The following is a 19,596-nucleotide window of genomic DNA, read 5'->3' as shown; positions in this document are numbered from 1 at the left end:
CTATAATCTTATGTGTCAATATGGAATCTACCCATGTGTATCGTTTTATCATTATTATATAAATTGATGGATTTAAAATATTTTTTATTTTTTTATCATACTATTTATGCTCTTATTTCTTATCTTAAAAATAAAAAAATAAAATTTGATACATGGTGTTGTGGGAGATTATCTCATAATCTTACATGTCATCATGGAATCCACCTCTAATATCTATATATTATTTTATTATTATTATATAGAAGATTGATGGTTATTTTTTTTATTATAACATCATTATTAGAGCAGCAAGTGTGATAGTGATTATTTCAATATTATAAAATTTGAGATAATGGTTTTTTTTTTTTTTGGGGGAGCAGTAATGGCCATCACAAACGGTTATAACGATAAATAAGAGCAGAATTCCAAGGGCAGATTTTTAATCCCGCATAGAAAGATTTTATGCGCGTCCCGATACTAACTTCGTATCTATAAGTTGCTGCTGGTGGTGGGCCTTGACTGAGTCGACGACCGGAAAGCGTTCTCCTCTCTCTTCCAAACTGAAGTCGTTGCAAATATCGGACTATCGGCGCCAATCCGTGGCTCCTTCGGCCGGCGGATAACAATTCGCGAGGGAGAGCGGGAACGATTTCTAGGTTTCCGATTCGGGTTAAGCTTCCTACGGGCGGGAGGCGATGGCCCGGGGTCGATCCTCTTCTTCCAGCTGGTGGCGGTACCTCCACCCCTCCTACTACCTGAAGCGGCCCAAGCGGCTGGCCCTCGTCTTCATCTCCTTCGTCTTCATCACCTTCGCCGTCTGGGATCGGCAAAGCCTAGTCCAGGAACACGAGGTATGCGCCGATCTTGCCCTTCCATTATTGATTTTTCTTTTTTCTCTGTGCTCTTCATTTTTTCTTCGAAATTTCGATTTTTACGTAGACTTGAAGTTGCTGACCTTTTCTTTGGAGTGTTTGAGTGGCAGATCTGTGCGCCAATCACTCATCCACTAGTAGACGCCTAAAAATCGTCTTTTTAAAAAAAAAAAAATTGTTGTAGATCGTCTTTTCTATATTTTGAATCAAGCTATTAATGACAGAAGAGATAGATTAGTTTAAGGCATGCTGAAGTGTTCATCACTAAGCGTTGATAAAAGTTTTTTTTTTTTTTTTGACTGACACTTTTGATCTTTGGACAGATGCAATAATAATTCAGATAAAACTTGGATCTTTAGGTAGTTGTCTTGTGTGTACGACATGGAGGGAATTATCGTTCAAGTACTACGTTAGTTTTTGAGAGCTACCAGCTATAACTTCCATTGAAATAGTTTGGAGAAAATATTGCAAGATTTACATAGTTTAGTAGATTTCTTGCTTCCAGTGAAAGGAACTGACTATGAAGCTCCATATGATCTAATGCACAGGCTGAGATTTCAAAGTTGAATGAAGATCTGATCCGGTTGCAAGATCAGGTATAAATATAATTTTTTTCACTGCAAGTTTCCTAGCAATTTGATTTATCTGTTGTTTTCTTGGTTTATTTCAGTTTAATTAACAATTTGTGAATGCAGACTGTATGAACAATTTATTATCGTTATTTTCTATGCTGTTCTTTTGAATAATAAGGAATTTCCCCTCACTTAGAGCTTTCTAATTTCCCTGTAGTTGAGGGAAGTAAAGGGAATTTGGGATATTTAGGGAACGCGTGATGAATACAAATGATGAAAAAAACAGCAAAGATCTTGTCGACATTGATCCTATCAACAAGGAACGTAGAGAAAAGGTGAAAGAGGCTATGCTTCATGCATGGGATTCTTATGAAAAGTATGCATGGGGCCAAGATGAACTCCAGGTTTGTCATATTGTAATCTTTTTTCCGAAAACTTAATTAGTTCAATCCAAAAATGCTGCTGGCATTGTGTGGTTTGTTTCTTTTTTGGCCAGCCACAATCAAAGAATGGTGTCGATAGTTTCGGTGGTCTTGGAGCAACTCTTATAGATTCTCTTGACACATTGTACATAATGGGCCTGGAAGACGAATTCCGAAGAGCTAGAGAGTGAGTTATTACCTTGACATGACAAACTAGTCTTTAGCAGATCAAATGCACCTCGACATCTTTTATATGGGATTTTTCTTAACATGCTTTCTGATTTACAACAACTGTATACAAAAAATATCATTGTAGTTCTATGCCATACTTTTTTTTTTAGTTCATTAAGTTGACAAAAATATGTTTGGTGCATGACGTACTTCTTCCTATCAATATGAGAAATTGAAACTATTTTTCATGATTAATAGACAAAATTTAAAATGTGATATAAATTTAAATTATGATTAGTAGGGGAATACCATTTGTTTTGGTGAATCTCATAGGCAATACGACAACATGTTGGCATGGCTCATCTCCAATTTGGAATACACAGCCTGACTATGTTTATACAAACATTTACATCTTATCGATATGTTTCATGTGCTGAAAGCAATCTTTTGTTGTTTCTGTTCTTGGTGGACTAGAGGAACTAAGAATTGGGCTGGACAGAATATCATGTTTCCCTTTTAAAGCAATACGTGGCCTGTCTATCTACTCTTTTCTACTAAATGAATGGATTTTGTATCTCTATCTCTTTAAGGCTTGTCTATTTATTCTCTTTCTCTACCATGTCGAGATATCTATGGGAAGGATGTGGTGGGTCCTTGTGAGCAGGTATTATGTGGTGGAAGCCACAAACAGCATAAAGAATGGACCATATCGTTCTTTTTCGACAAATCATCATGACAGAATAAATAGCATGCGTAAAATGAGAGAAATATACTTGCTGGAGATATTGAGCCATGAAAGCATACGATCCTTTGAGAATTACTATCTTGTCACTTTATTCCACATGTTTTTGTAGAGCTTTACTTAGCTCTGGGTCTCCACCATTGCAGGCCAATAGGATGCTCTGCAAGATAAGCTTGTCATACAAGCTTTTTCTGTCTCCTATTGAATCTTGGAGAAAAAAAAAATCCTAGCCTCCAGGTGCTTGTCTTCCTTCCACACTCTTTCCTTGGCATGAGGATCTAGGAGGGTTTAGGTTTGGACTTGGATGCCCCACATTGCCACCCCTCCTTATAGAGGAGGCAACACCTCCTTCTACGAGTCCTAAGAGGCCTTGGCCATGGTGAGATGGATAAGGATGAGGAGGCGTCCTTACTTGGGTGCCCCTCTCTAGAGTCTCATTTGGACTCTAATTGAGATAGCGAACTAGGGGACACCAGCATCTAAGGAGTTTGCCTCCTTTCCTTTCTAGAAGGTGCATGTGTTGCTCTCCTTGGGGATGCCCTAGAAGGTGACGCATCAGTCCTAGGGTCATCCCCTTTACTTCTAGATGTGCCCCACTTAGGGACACCAAAAATGGCAAGGGTGGTGGCTGGTTGCCCTAATTGGACACCTCTACTTGGATCAAGTCCAAGTCACCCTAGGATCGACTTTGCTCTAGTCTTGCTTGACCCGTCCCAGTCCAATCCCTGTATTCGGACAATTTTTATAGCCCAATCTCTTCTTCAATTAAATCTGAATCTTTCTTGATCGATTTTGTGAGAGCACAAGCAACTCAGTTTCATTCCATTTGACCTGGAGATAGATGGCACTTGCTGGACACATTACTGGGATAGATCAGCTCTGGTTTCCTCACCAATGACTTACCCCTTCAGGTTTGCTTAGCCACACATCAACTCCATGGACCAATATGGGGCTATAGAGCCCATATCCCATTACTAAACATTTGGTGAGTGAAACGAAATCAGTTGGTTTCCTTGTTCCTGTACAAGCTATGCCCAGTAATTTGGTTTCCCATCATTCTAATGTCCTCATATGATCATTGGGCATAGCACTGTTAAATCCAAGTCATATAGTTCTGGGATTTGGGATCCTGGATTGTGTCAGATATCCTATAAAATTATTCACATGAATTCTTTTTGAAAAATTAATTATTAACTATGATAATTTTGCAAAACAATTATTTTCAAAAAAATTTCAAGTTATCATTTGGCCAAGTGTGATTTGTCAAAATACATCTTTGTTTTAATGTGACATTATGCTATTATGATGGTTTCATGTTGGATAGCCTGACCCTCACTCTGAATCTAGTAAACCATTGTACTCTCTATCAACGATAGTCCAAGTGTCATGGTCAATAGACAAGTTTGGCTGCAAATTTAATAACCTCGGAGTATAGGGAGGTATCTTGTCCTTTTGTCAAGGGATTATTTCCATACTCATTCACCTGGTTCACATCTCTATTATTGATAGTGCTTTGTGAGATGGATTGTCAGTGTTTGCTGCTTAATGTGATGGCACACCCCAGTGTTAGTGAAATCTAATCTTGATGAAGGAGGAACTCCACGCTGTCATTGTCCACCTTATAGATATGGTGCTTGACCGCACCCATAGCTATGAGTAAGTTTCTAGTACATAGGAATGTTCAATCCTTCCTATGGATCCTGTTCATTTTGTTAAACCCTATAGTACCCATGGACTTTTTTTTGGCTTTATGGCCGGTTGTGTGGATAAAAGATAGCCATGATTTCTCAACTATTCTTAGTGTTACCCTCCATCCAATACTATGAACCTTGATGCTCCTATTTTTAGTCAATTTTATGGATAACTTGTCTGTACTATTTTTAAATCCTTTTGTTCATTCCCGTATCACCTTGAGTCACATCTCCTGCTCTAAAATGTCGACATTCTAGATAATATAAATATATTTAGAAATTGGAAATCTTACCACGTGTATAAAGATTTTTATGATAAACACTTCTAACATGAAAATTGAAGTATCTAGAATTCTAATGTGCTACTTAGTTGACCTTCACATGTGATAAAAAAATGACATATTCAAGTGGTAAGCAACCTTTTAATGTGAAATGGAGGTAAATGATATGAAAAGCTTCTAAGAGTGAAATTTTATTAGTTGTATCATTTCTAGTTACTGGCTTCATTTTAGGTTTGGCTCAGCCCAAATAACAAATGTAGGCTGCAACGAATTTATCTTTCTGTTATTGGCATAAATAGTTCTGCTGCAATCCATAACTTTGGAGCTTAACAACAGCAGCAATACTTCAGATCTGTGTCAAATCTTATATTGTTTAGAGCTTTGCTGTCTAGCTGCAGCACTTACAACCAGGCAGAAGAGAAAAAGTAGATAAAAGAGAAAAGAGATGAGATGGGAAGCATCATGATTCAGAAGAGAAAGGAATTGAAATGAAATAAGAGGGCAGTGGAACAAGCTCATTTTGCTCTCATAGGTATCCTTTTACCCCTTTTAATTGAGTTAATGGGCTATAATTAGATCCCTAATTGGACTCCCACAAAAGGAAATAAAGATAATCATGACTTCAAATATCTAGAGAAAAAGGAAAAAATTAATTCTAGATTGACTAAAACAGAGGTATTTGTTGGCTGATTGCCAAGATCAGCAAGCTGCAACCTAGATTTTTGTAAGTTCCTGCTTATTAGGCAAGATAAAAATGGAGCAGTGTTGGTTGGCACAGACTGGCATGTGGCATGTCAAGTGTGAGCTTGTGCGAACCACTGGCACAACATGCCATATACCATGTTAGTGCCAAGCTGACACGAGAAGGCATGATGCATTTTTCAAACTTGATTTTGGGCTTGAATGGTGGCTGGCTCGTGGAGCTTTATTAGCATATCTGCTGTTGCATTAGGGTGACAACCAATTGCTTTGGTCCCCTCTATCTGCCACTTCTAAAAGAAATTGATCAGTATGCACATGATCATTGTATATGTTACTACAAGAACTATGTTCTGCAAAGACGCCATAAAAAAGCCTCATGCTACAGTAAGTAGCAACTTTCTCTAATATTGGAAACCTACTCCCTTTGTTCTTGCTGGAAAAAAAAAAAAACCTTCCAGATTGGTGCAGAAGCCGTAAGAAATCTACTGTTTGCCTTGACAGTTTCTCATATTCACTTTAGCCATTCTGTCTCCACAGTAGAGAAATGGCATCATACATCATTTGCAAGAACTTATTTCCCTAAGAAAAGGAAAGCAGCCCTTCTACTTCCTCTCTCTTAGTTTGCTGGCATTCCCTGCATGTAGGAGTTTTAAAGGTCAATTTTGATGATAGAATCAGCAGTGTAATGGCTGGTGCAGATTTGTTATCAAAGATTATTGTGTGATGGTCAAGGATTCAAGCCTCAGTGGGACATTAAGATGGGGCATTGTCCTAACCCCTAGGTGTCGAGAATGGGCAGGTTGCTGGCGCATCCTGTACCATGGAAGAATCAGGATGACCCTGTCCTGCAGGATGTGAATCGTTGCTAATGATAGCAGGTTCAGTTTCGTTAAGTGCTTGGTGCATATGGATGAGCTTCGAGGACTATTGGGAGGGGAGTTGTGCAGCTATTTTGATCTATGGAGCTTCTGGCTTATGGCATGAGGGGGACTCCTTTTAATGTTATATCTTGGATTGCTACAAGGAAGAAGACACAGTTACCTCATCATCTTCTCCTTCTTGATATGGAAATTGACATCTCTGTCTATGTTCCCTGCCACTGACATTTATATAGAAGGAAACCAGGTGGTGGATTGGAAAATGCAAATGGCTGATAGGTATTTCACTGGGAACTCTTGTGCATCCTACGTCTCAGATCTGAAGACTTTTGTTATTCGCCAATGCTATGGGTTGTTCCATTTCTGGGAGATCATAAATCTATATTTCCTACCTAAAGAAAAAAAGAAACAAAAAAAAAGGTGCAAGAACCATCCCCCTCACTCCTTAGATTGAAATTTAGAAAATTCTGATGTCTCAGTTCTGAATTCCTTCTTACAGGGAAGTTTTGGATGTTTGCTAACTCAAAAGAAATGCTTGAATACAAAAAAAAAAAAAAAAAGGTGCTAGAGCCAACGAGCCGGCCTGAGCCAAGTTTTGGGCTGTTCAGCCATATCACAGGGTGTTAAAGCTTCTCTGATGATAGAATGGTGCTTATTAAGTTTTGGGCTGTTTTTTTCCTACTCAGCCATATCACAGGGTCCACTCAAATGAGTTAAATCTTTAGCTGAGTCAGTGCAAGGTTATATATATTTATGTGAAGTGGCTAATTTTTTAGCTTAGCTCATTTATGAGTGGGACTTAGATAAGCGACTTGAGTTCTGCTTGTGTTCCAATTGAATCAGTCAGTTATCATGCCAAATCCGAACTGTTCATGATGACTCAGCTGATTTGTGTCCCTGCAGATTATCAACCCTTTACATAGTAATTCAAAGGAGTCTATAAAAGTTTTTAAGGACTACGAAATCTGGCCATGCTTTTTCCATTTTGTACTTTAATTGATTGCTGATAGCCTTGTTGTATAGCCCTGTAGTCACATTACCTAATTCATTACATGCAACTTTGATCATCACATCTAGTTTTTTCTTATTTTTCCCTACCATTTTGGTCTCATAACTTTAGGTGAATGGATTATCATATCTGAAAGTTCAACTTTGTTTTGTCAAAACTGCTCAAAGAAGCATTGTGTCCTTTTCTGTTTATGAGTTTGTAAGGTGCTCTCAGATTGGCTCTTCTCAGTGAGTAATAAAACTCTTTAGAGCTTCGAATAACTTTATGCTAGAGAAACATCCTTTTAGTTGTTCGCATGCCTTTGTGGTGTGCTCTACCATGCAATGCATTGTAAGACCACGCACGGGCACATCGCCTCCAGATAAAATATAAATTAATTATACATGGCTTTATCCTGTTTATTTGATCTGTGCATTATAAGTCCTGACATAATAATATAAGACACTTATTGATATCTTATCACTTTTTCAGGATTTGTTTGCAACACACACTCAAGTGTCCATTGATCTTATATCAAGTATCCAATACTTCAAACTAGAGATTGTGTATCTTACTCTATAATTATCAATGCAGTTTTCATATGCTTATCTAAGTTATATGCTTACTTAAGTTCTCATTCCTTCTTTATGGCAGATGGGTTGCAAACTCTTTAGATTTCAACAAGGACTATGAGGCGAGTGTTTTTGAGACAACCATAAGGTTGCATTATAAGGTTTAGTTTTATGATTCTTTATCTTCATTTCATAGGTATTCTAAATGTTATTCTAAAGACTTCTGACTGTTTTGGGTGATAGGGCTGTCTGTTTCTTATTTATTTATGCTATTTCATCATAGGGTTAGCCTACCTGGTTAGTTTTTCTAAAGATGTTTGTATGTTTATATTAAATTTCAGAGTTGTTGGTGGACTACTCAGTGCATATGATCTCTCTGGGGATGAAATATTTCTGGAGAAAGCGAAAGACATTGCTGATAGGTTGCTACCTGCATGGAATACACCATCAGGGATCCCTTATAATAGAATCAACTTAGCTTATGGCAATCCACATAATCCTGGATGGACCGGGGTAATTTATGAACATCCTTGCTTTCCCTTCCTATTTATTGGTTCTACTTGCTATTTACAATGGTCATGTGGGCCATGGGATTGGTTTGCCATGGTACTGGTTTGGGGCCTTTGGACCTAGCTAAGCTAGTTTTTTCCATTTATATTTTCTAAATACTTTGAGATAAAATCTTCTCAGGGATTCCTTGGTGGAAATGTAACAATGTGCATCCAATACTGCTTGCTGATTTTTAGTAACAATGATTTTCAAATATCTTTTTGATTTTGTAGCCTACAGGATTGGGTACAGATTTTCATCCTCAGATCTTGTTCTGTAATCTTGAATCTATTGGCTACTTCTAATATTAAGGCATAAAGTTTCCTGGAAAACGGCGTCCCTTGTTGATGGCCACTTTGAAGTGGATACTGCAGGCTTTAGCATTAGCAAAGAACATCATCCACTAAAACTTTCTGAATAAACATACTAACCTTTTTTGTAAGATGATTAGCATATGGTAGGAGTTCAGACATTATTTCTTTTGGCTGTTCAAAGTGAACTTTTATTATCATATTCTAATCAATGTCTGTTGACTGTTAAAACAAAGTTCTTCTATTTGTTTTTTGAACTTTTTCCTAGTTATGATTGCATACCATATCATTTTTCTTATTCAACTTTGCGATTTTGCTAGCCCTTTCCAACCTGCTAAGACTTTAAATGGTGGTTATCATCATGATTTAAGTCTCAAATATTCCAGTTTTGTGGATTAAATTCTTATTTAATTTGCCTCCCCCTTACCTTTCCTTTTCTTGCAGGGAGCCAGCATCTTGGCAGATTCTGGCACAGAACAGCTTGAATTTATAGCTCTATCCCAGAGGACAGGAGACCCTACATACCAGCAGAAGGTATTTCCTTTATGCTACAGCAGTCTAGTTGATTTCAATAAATTATTATTGTTACTAGCAAGGTTTTAAATCCCGTGGGATGGAGATGTCTCGTTATCTCTATGAAACGGGATGCCCTGCTATCCTGTCCTGTCCCAACAGCTGTCCTAATCATGCATCCTGATAGATATCCTCCTTTTCTCTCCCAATCTTCTTTCATTTCTTTTCTTGTTTTCTTTTTTTCCTTCTTTTCTTTCTTTTTCTTCCATCTACCTTTCTTTTCTTTTCTTTTCTTTTTGTTTCATTTTCTTATCCCTTCTTTTCTTTTTTTTTTTCCTTTTTCTTATTATTTCTTTTTCCTTTCTTCTTCTTCTTCTTTTCTTTCACTTTTTCCTTTCTTCACCTTCTTTTCTTCCTTTCCTCTTTCTTCTTCTCTCCCTACATGGATGGGTTTCGGAGTCTCAATCTCGTCCTCGTCCTATTTTCTCATAAGAATGGGACGGGATGGCCGGGACGCCCCCTGTCCCGCCGAGATGTAAAACCTCGGCTACTAGGTTGTCTCTGGAAGCAGGCATGCATGGGGTTTGAGTCATATGTATGTGTGGGGTTGCCAATATGGTGATTAGTAGATCTGACAATATTTTTCCCTATGTTCCATTGATTTGCTGTAGTAGTGCCTCTTCATATTGTATCAATAAGTCAGTGACTGCTGCTAGCACTTGTTTTTTTCCCTACTGCATTAGGTGCAACCTCTCTTTATCACTCTGTCCTCACCCTTTTAAAGCAATATCTTTATATTATTGATCCTGTGACTTGGGCTGTGGAATCATGGGACCTGAAATAATATGTCACAATTAGCAGAGATTTGGATTTTTGTATATTTATTTAAATTGTTTAACATGACAAGAGATTTGCCTTTTTTCTTGGAAATTGTAAAAGCAACACCACGTGGATTAAAGAGATGTGCTTTCCAATGATCTTGATTATCGGGTGAGCAGGTTCAAGGTTGATTTTGCCAAGAGCAGAATAAATTGTTATACATACACATTGTGGGAAAATGTCAGGGATTGAAAAAGTATTAGAAGGGGTAAATTCCTTCAACATACTATTAAAATGGTAGAATTTCAATCTAGCTATGATAGCTTGATTTGATGAGCATGCCTTTGTCACAATGTGTGGCACATGTGTCTTGTATGCTGTGATCTTTGTACAGACACCAGGAGGCTTGATACATTTTTAAATATCCATATTTCAAGATATGTCCCCCGCAACACCCACCTCCCCATGGGCGTGTTGCCTGTCTAGATTTTTGGGAATCTAACTTGCCAAAGACCTGTACGTGTGACTATGTGACTCTTGTGTCCATGTTGGCCCTGTCACAGTATCTAGAATAATATCCTAAAATATTTAATTTTGGTTTATAAACAGGAAAGGCAATTTCTTATAGTGCTTTCATGATCGTAGGAATTTAAATGTATGTTGAATCTAAGATGCTTAAAGTTTTGAAAGTGTCTTTTTGATTGTATTGGATTGAGGAGGAGGTATGGCCCAAAAGTTTTGTTATATGGAAATAATTTCCTGATTATAGGAAAACGGTACACCCCATTGACTTGTACGGGTCTATGGTGGAGGCACAACATGATAGGGAAAACAATGCCCTGGATTCCTAGACAAATATTTAAGCATGAGCTAAGCTTATATGCATCACAGCCACTTAAGCCAATCTTATTATGGTTCTTGATTTGTGTTTGGATCCTTTATATGTGAATTATAGAAATTATTTATATATAATTATGTTCTAGAATGTTTTGGCTATCAGGTTTCTGCATAGCTTCCTTTCAGATGTACATAGATTTGTGAAGCCATCTGTCCGACACATGCTCTTCTACAATGATGCGGGATGTCATTTTATTTTAAGACTCTCAACAAGATCTCAACATTTTTTTGTTGTTTATGAGTATCATTATTTTTTTTAGGTGGAGAATGTAATCATACAACTTCAGAAGACATTTCCTAGTGATGGTTTGCTTCCAATCTTCGTAAATCCTCATTCGGGGACATCATCATACTCAACAATTACATTTGGTGCTATGGGTGATAGGTAGTCTCAATTTCTTAATGATGTTGCCATGCTTTCCTATTGATTTTGTTTCCAGGGGATGGTTCTGTTTATTTTTCCTGTTAGGTTTTACTTGATCTGTCTTTTCTTCAAGGTCATAGTTGCATGCCTTGTTCTAATTGTAAATTTGTTGCTGATCATTGTTAATTTGAGTATTTTACAAATTGCAGCTTCTATGAGTATTTACTCAAAGCCTGGATACAAGGAAACAAAACTGAAACTGTGAAGCATTACAGGTGATATCATATCATTATTTTTCACTATCTATTCCCATAATCCCTGTGATACTGAAAACACATTGACATTTTCTGCCACATTTTACTTTTTAAGAACCTTGCATGTGATCCTCGATTGACATATAATTCTCTTCTGCACAAGATACTTTTCATTTGTTAGATGGCATTCCTGGATTTGTAATGCCTAATAAGCCAAATAATGCTTTCTTTTTTTTAAAAAAAATTAATTTTAAAACAGAAAAATGTGGGAAACATCCATGGAAGGCCTGTTAAGCTTGATCCGAAAGACTACTCCATCTTCTTTCACATATATTTGTGAAAAAAATGGCGGTTCTCTGTCTGACAAGGTAGCTTTGTTTTGGTGAACGATAAGCTTTTCCTTCTGAATGAAATTTTTTTATTTTGGATGTTAAAGTGCTTGACTTTGCAATATTCGCAGATGGATGAACTAGCATGCTTTGTTCCAGGCATGTTAGCCTTAGGATCTTCTGGTTATGGCCCAGAAAAAGCAGAAAAATTTTTATCGCTTGCCAAGGAGGTATATTTTTATCATTTCAATAGCATAAGCATTGTTTATTCAAGTTATTGTTATTTTTTTTTTAAACCACATATGGTGCTCATTTTCAACCATACACATAAGCTGGCCTAAAAGAGCTTAGGCATGTATGAATGTAGTTATTCTACTAAGTTTGTTCTATCTTTTTAAAAGATATACGGTACTTGCATTATTTTCCTATATGTGGCATTTGGTGATCCAAATGAGATCACCAAGGCGATCTTAGATTACCGGTGATCCTTATCCCAGGATAATCTGATTCCTGATGATCTAAAATTACCACATTTGGTATGCTATGTTCTAGTGATTAAAAAATTTTCTAGTATTCATGAGTAACCTGTTTGGTATTCGATGAGAATTTATGATCACTGATCATATAATACCAAAATTATCCCTGATATATTTCATAAATATATTTATTAATATACTAATTAATAATATATTTCTAAGATATATTTATTAGTCCTATAAATTATTATTTATAAATTATTATTCCTATAAAGATATATTAATTGTTATTGTAAAATTAATATTTTTATTTATACTTATGATTTTTTGAATACTAATATTTATTTTGATTAGAAAATAAGGCAAACAGAAGTAATATATTAAATAATTTCATATATAATATAAACTAACATAATATTTTTCTACTATAATTTAGAATTATCATTGAATAATAATATGATTGACAATATAATATAATATAATATATCAAAATAAGATAGTATTATATAATATCATATATGATATTGATATACTATGTTAACGGTATATTGATATACCAATTTTTTTCGCTAGCTTGAGGGATATTCTTGTCAAATTTCAGCCCAAGATCACTATCCTATGGTGATCTTGGATTTCCGACATCAAGGACAGGCATTCGATCATTGGGTTGGGCAATATTGAGGAGTGATTTGGGATCATTATAATATGGGATCCTATAATGCAACGAAATACAATGATCCCATCACCTACCAAATGCAGTGGTTTCATCACCTTCACCCACATCACTATTGATCTTGGGATGATTATCCCATACCAAACACCCCCTATAGGTCAAATTATAGATCAATGGGGAGGAAGTCCTATCATCTTTGCTACTTGTACCTTGGAGATCACCTTGCCAGCCAGTCTGCCACTATGTTCTGTGTATGTACTTGTCATCACCAATTTAAATTGATCATGTAGCCAAAATCTCCTTGAAAAAGAAGCGTGTCTGCTGGTTACACAACCCTGCCTGTTGTACAATTAACATCACATAGTGCATCTGACTCATCCTATACCTGTTTCATGTCTTGTTGCAGAGTGTTATACGGACCTTTGTGGCTTTATTGATAATCAAAAACTCTGCTTTCTGTATGTCTTGTAAATGACTCTGATCAAAGTAGGCTTAAATCAGCCTTTCCACATCACTTCTCAATGAAACTCCAACAAAGCTTCTCCTTTGAGTACAGTTTTAGCTGCATCAATGTTCATTTTGAGCCACCCTTCTCAGTTAAAATTCAATTTTTGAAATTATATGTTCTCTTATTGTGTATAACACTTTCCATAATACTTCCCAGATAAGATAAGTACTCTTTGTAAAAGAATTGAAAGATGCCAATCCATTCTTATATTTTCTCTTTGCCTTGAAAATTCACTGATTTGTACCAAATCATCAATGCCTTATGATAGCCTTTTACCCCAACAAATTGAGAGATTCCTTTTCTATCTGCAATATATATCTCTTATCTCCTCCTATACTTTCAAAGACTTGAAGCACTATGTAAATAGGTGTTCACAATATCATCCTCTAAATTAGTCTGCTAAGTTAATTGCAAGCAGATATAACTAGAGATGTTATAAGTGATTGTAGTCAAACTAAGTAGCCAAAATCTTCTACCTTGGGTGCTTTGCCTTCTTTGGAATCTTATTCTCTCTCTCTCTCTCTCTCTAAAAAAGAATCTTAACCCACTTCACATCTGTTTTAGTTTCCTCCATTTTCTATTAATTTTGTCACAGCATTATCTTGAACTGCATAGTGCAGACTCACTTAAAATGCAACACAAAATGGCTTAATTTTGAAAATCTTAAAAGTTCGCTTTCATTTTAATAGATGCTTGCAAGGTGATTCCTCTTAAATTGCTTTGATAACATGCTTTCCACCTGAATCTGCCTTCGCTGTTAACTCTTGGTTCAAGCAATGAAGGATTTAGAGCTCAATTTAAACTGTCTTAATATATTATCTGCCCAGTGTCGAATGCTTTAGACAATTGCAGAAGTCCATATTTTCAGCTTAATCTCATCCACATTGCTTTAATTTTTTGTGATGTCCGCATATGTCTCTTCATCCTTTTGTGATGTTACTGCAGTTTTAATCTAGTTCATTGGCTTTGACTTAATTAGAAGATTTCTTATGCAGCTTTCTTGGACTTGTTATAATTTCTACCAATCAACTCCAACAAAATTAGCAGGAGAAAACTACTACTTTCATGCTGGAGAGGTCAGATAATATTATGCCTTTATATCTTTCTTTCATGTAGTTAGAATCATGATACGTTGCTTTTTTTATTAGATGTTTGTACATAATTGCAGGACATGAACGTTGGCACATCATGGAACATACTAAGACCAGAGACTGTTGAGTCACTTGTGTACCTTTGGCGTTTCACAGGGAACAAAACATACCAAGATTGGGGCTGGGACATATTCCAAGCATTTGAAAAGAATTCTCGCACAGATTCTGGTTATGTTGGACTGAAGGATGTAAGTAACACACCTACCATTGGCCATAGATTCTTTGTGCTTTCATGTTGGTTGTTGGCATGGTTTATCGTAAACAATTGTGTTCCTTCTGGATGGTACTCATGCATGCTTGGAGGCCCTTCAACGTGAATATTGACCAAGTGAAACGTTTGCCCATTTTTGTGCCAAAAAAGATAACAAGTGAATATTAGTAATGTCACAAAAGAGTTGACCCATACAGTCCAAAGATACAATGTCGCATAACCAAGTGGGACTTCCTTAATCTAATCTTCATAATCATCCAAAGTTACGTCATACTTGGCTAACAAATGATCTGCCTCATTACTAGAGTGAGGGATGTAGAAGTGCAAAACTACACCAGCATCTTTAACAAGAGAGAGAATCTTCAGGAAGCTCCAACCTCATTTTAAGAAGTATTTCTTTTGTGCAACCTCTACATAATTCTTAAGGCATCTCCTTCTACCTTGAAGCCATGGAAAGTAATATCTAGCCCAACTTCAATGCATTTTCTTACCGTCAAAACTTGAATAATTTTTGCTTTTGAAATATTTCTGCATTCTTAGCAACAGCTGCCAAAACTTTTCCATCCTTATTTTCTAAAAATTATACCATCTCCACCACAACCAGTTCTATCATTTAAAGTTCCATAGGAATTTACTTTTATTTTGCTAGATGTTGGAGGCCTCCATTTTGCTTTATCTGAATCCTTCTGAACAGACTTGCTTTAATCTTGTTGCTGAGTCATATAACCCATACATTCGTCTACCATCGCACAAGCTTGATCAACCACTTCTGTTGGATGGAGTAATCTATCATTATAAACCAATCCATCCTCCCCTTCCAAATGTTCCGGAACAAAACCAGAATTTTTTTTTCAAATAATCCTCATCTTTGATTTTTCTATTCTTCGCATCCAATAGGACCACAGTAGCTCAAATGAATCTTTAAGAATCTATTTTATTCAATAAATGCATAATTGTTCCAAACTGCTCAGTTCGGAGCGTATCATGCCATGTAGGCGACAGACCGGGACGATTCCAATATTCCCAATGAGAAACTGACAGAGAAGAGGGAGAGGGAGAAGGAAAGAGAGGAGGAGAGAGAGAAGCCCTCCCTCCCTCTCCCTCTCTCTCTATTTTCTTCTCTCACATTCTTCCTCTCCCTTGCCCTTTGTGCTGTGTCGGGCCGTGCTTTTTTGGCCTTCACCATCTCTCTCCCTCCCTTCTCTCTATCTTCCTTTCTCCCATTCTCCCTCTCCCCTGCCCTCTTGCTGTGTCGGTACAGGCCTGGCACGGAATGGCATGGGGGTGTGCCAAATTGTGCCGCCCGTCAATTGGTCCGGCCCCCAGTACTGACATAATGAACCTTGATTTTATTAGTCCAATGCCCCGCTACTGAGTTTTATCTATATGCCTACACTTGCTGTGCTTCCTTCTAAGTGTAACCTTTTAAAAGTGGACACTTTTTTAAAAACAGACATGATTTCAGTGGTTTACAGTCATTCTGTGGCTGCAGAGGATTGGTGCACCTTTCCGGGAATTCAATCTTATTGAGTTGCTGGCAAGAAATTAGTCCGGATGCACATCCAACTGTCCTGTATGAACCAACATCACTAGTGCTTTCCAGATCTGTAATTGTGTCCAAGACTGCCTATTTCAAATCAGGCCAGGATGGATCTGATGGACTTTTTGGAGTCAGTACTTCGCACATATTTACCTAGTCTGATTACTTAAGAGGAGTTTATTGAGTAATAATCAAGCTGGCACTTATCCATACTTTAGTTTTATCTAGTTGCCTAGGCAAGAGTGCTGCTATATCACCAAGAACATCCTTGGAAAGAGAGAATCCATTTTTTGTGAGATGGTGGAGTTAGGGTCAGTGTGTAGATTTAATTTTGCTGTGTTCCCTAAAAAATGGGATTTATAGCCTTTTCAGGGTCCCTTTGGGGACACAACATTTTCCTGTAAGTAATTATTTCTACATGGGTATATCCATTTTTGCTCAACCTGTTGATTCCTTCATGTGGTCTGGAGACCAAGGCCATCATCATAAGGAGGTGCATCTCTCATTCAACATGGCTCATAAGACCTGTATTTCCAAGTTAAATGCTGGCCTATCATAGGACTATCCTTTGTATCCGACCAGCTAGCATAGTCATAGGCTTATCTAAAATAGCACTGCACCCTCTGAAACTACATAGCACGTACACTAGACATGATTTGAACTTGTTTCTTCTTCATACTTCCTGTTACTTTGGATCACTGGATGCTGTGTATTCTTTTGCTTTTGGCTGTTGGCTGTGTTTGTTTTCACTGCCATTATAGTTATTTCCATTAATGTCTTTGCTTCCTCAATGAAATGAGCAGTTCAAAAACACAAAGCAGAGCTGAAAGGCATCCAGCCTAGTTTTTTGTTTTTTTTGTTTTTTTGTTTTTTTTGCTTTTTTACACATTCAGGAAATATCATCAGAATTTTTTTTTAATGTTCATGAATTACAAAGATAACTTTTACCACTTCAATTTGACTGGATCTAATTTGCTGGTACAAATTATAAATGTCCAGTATTTATATTGCATAATTCTCTGTTATGTTCCTGAATTGATAATGCTGAAAAGGATAGTGATCATTGAGCGAGAAAACATAGGAAAATGTATATTACTGTGCTCGGTACATTGCTTTTGGAGGTTGGTGAATCCAGGTGGGATAGACTCCCTTTTTGAGGAAGGATATGGTGGTTAGGTTTTTCACAGTCAGGTCTGGAGCTTATTTAGATTGCCTCCTCCATAGAGGGAAGAATCACAGGTTGGATAATTTCAATGTGTATCTTAAGAATTCAAGGTTGCTAAGTGATATTAATGTGCTGGGAGGTTTCAGGTTTTTGTGGATGTCCTGGAGACTGCTTTCGAAGATGTACTTGCTGCAACTGAGAGGCTGAGAAGTTATGGTGCCTGTCATTTAGAATTAATGTGATGAACTGGAGATTGAGGAGCACTGCTTGCTGCTTGTGCTCTTACGAGCCTACTGCATTTTCCCCTAAGAGAATGAGTAGAAATGGAGGTGTGAAGCAAAATGATGACCTTGTAGAATAATCTCAAGAATTAGGTTTAAATTGTGATATTTAGATGCTGGCTTGAAGCCTACTGCTTTTTCTTGATGACATCCTGGGTGATTGTCTCCCCTTTCCTGCATAGGAAGATCCTCACTTGTGACAACCTGATTAAAAAGGATGGAAGGAGGTGGATAGCTTTTGCAGATTGTCTTAGGATTGATGCAATGCTTCACTTATCCTGTTGGACCATTGGAAGACAATAGGACCAACTGTGACGCTCCTTGATCTTGTCATGATTCCTCCTACAAAGCTGCTGAAGATGCACCAGTTGGGGAGACCAACTAACATGCCTGATCCAGTTCCCTGTTTTATTGTTGATTGGGAAAATGCAGACTAAATGTTTCAGGAGAAGTCAGAGTGGGGGGGAGTCAGTAAGTGGGTTTTTCAATAAAAAAATTATTCTTGCTTCATTTTTATAAGTTGGTCTGAAGATTCTCATTCTTTTGCATGTTGTCTTTCTCATTCATATCATTAGTCTAATTGACTGCTGCTAAAGAAAAATTTTACGGAAAGAAGAAAAGAAAGAATAAAAGAACGATCAGAAGTGACTACTTATTTTCCTAACGGTAACAATTGCTGAGACAGATGCGTTTTGCATTCAATTAGATCATTTGTGATATTGGGGTCTTTCAGGTTAATACAGGTGCAAAGGACAACATGATGCAGAGCTTCTTCCTTGCAGAGACACTCAAGTACCTTTACCTCCTATTCTCTCCTCCATCATTCATCTCCTTTGATGAATGGGTTTTTAACACAGAAGCCCATCCTCTGAGGATCATTCCTTGAAGCAATAAAGAAGGTGGCCTCAGAATGGATGGAAAAGCAAATTCAAGACTCATCATTAGGCCATTCAGCAAAAAGCAAGGAAAAACTGGATATAGTTGAGCATTTTCATTTAGGATATTGAAATGCACATCTTATTTTTGCTGTGTTTGATCCATGTGATTCGCGGTTTATGAGCTGACAGAGACCACAACCCGGGAAAGACAATCTACATGGTCAAATGAGGGTCTCATTTGACTTGGTAGTTTTATAGCCATCTTTAATGCGAGAGGATGGCGTCATGTACAATTATTTGATACCAAGCTTATAGCTCATCTTCAGTTGAAGGGTATATTTGGATCTTCCTGAATTCTGATGGAAGGTTTTAGGTCAGAGTATTGGATTCTGTTATGCTTGTCGTTTGTATTTTTTATGTTATCATTCAGAGACATCAAAAAAACAAACAAAACACAAGCATAACTAAGCTTTAAATTTAGACGTTAATGCATTTTATTTCAGGTTACTGACTTGGTGCTGATTTGCGTGGTTCCTATTGGTTCTATGCTTGTTTTTTTTTTTTTTTTTGATGTCAATTGGTTCTATGCTTGTGATCCGTTATAATATTTTGCCTGGCGCTTTCCATTTTATTTGATAAGATATGGGACCTGTAATTCAATCCAGGGAGTCAATAGTTTTCTTAATCATAATAAAGGAAGTGAGAGCTTGTTTTCTAGTACAAAGCCTGCTACCATTGATTAAGGGAAGCATGTGTCTCTAAGTTCTAGAGAAAGAGACTACCATGTAATCATTAGAAGTATTAGAA

The 19,596-nt window shown here is 37.0% G+C and overlaps 1 protein-coding gene across 1 annotated transcript; it reads left to right on the top strand.

The window, feature by feature from the left end:
• The first annotated feature begins 516 nt into the window (after positions 1–516).
• Positions 517–19,291, top strand: LOC105039313 (mannosyl-oligosaccharide 1,2-alpha-mannosidase MNS1). Its single transcript, XM_010915424.3, is given in 15 exon segments — positions 517–830; positions 1,400–1,447; positions 1,641–1,657; positions 1,659–1,827; positions 1,920–2,032; positions 7,953–8,018; positions 8,212–8,383; positions 9,175–9,264; positions 11,220–11,344; positions 11,533–11,598; positions 11,837–11,945; positions 12,038–12,136; positions 14,559–14,639; positions 14,732–14,902; positions 18,645–19,291. Coding segments are annotated over 15 exon segments (1,734 nt in total). The 5' UTR covers positions 517–674; the 3' UTR covers positions 18,897–19,291.
• The last annotated feature ends 305 nt before the right edge of the window (positions 19,292–19,596 follow it).

Source organism: Elaeis guineensis, chromosome 1, assembly GCF_000442705.2.
Source record: "Elaeis guineensis isolate ETL-2024a chromosome 1, EG11, whole genome shotgun sequence".
Lineage (NCBI taxonomy): Eukaryota > Viridiplantae > Streptophyta > Magnoliopsida > Arecales > Arecaceae > Elaeis > Elaeis guineensis.
Note: the sequence above shows the minus strand (reverse complement) of the source record. Positions and strands in the feature narration are given on the sequence as shown.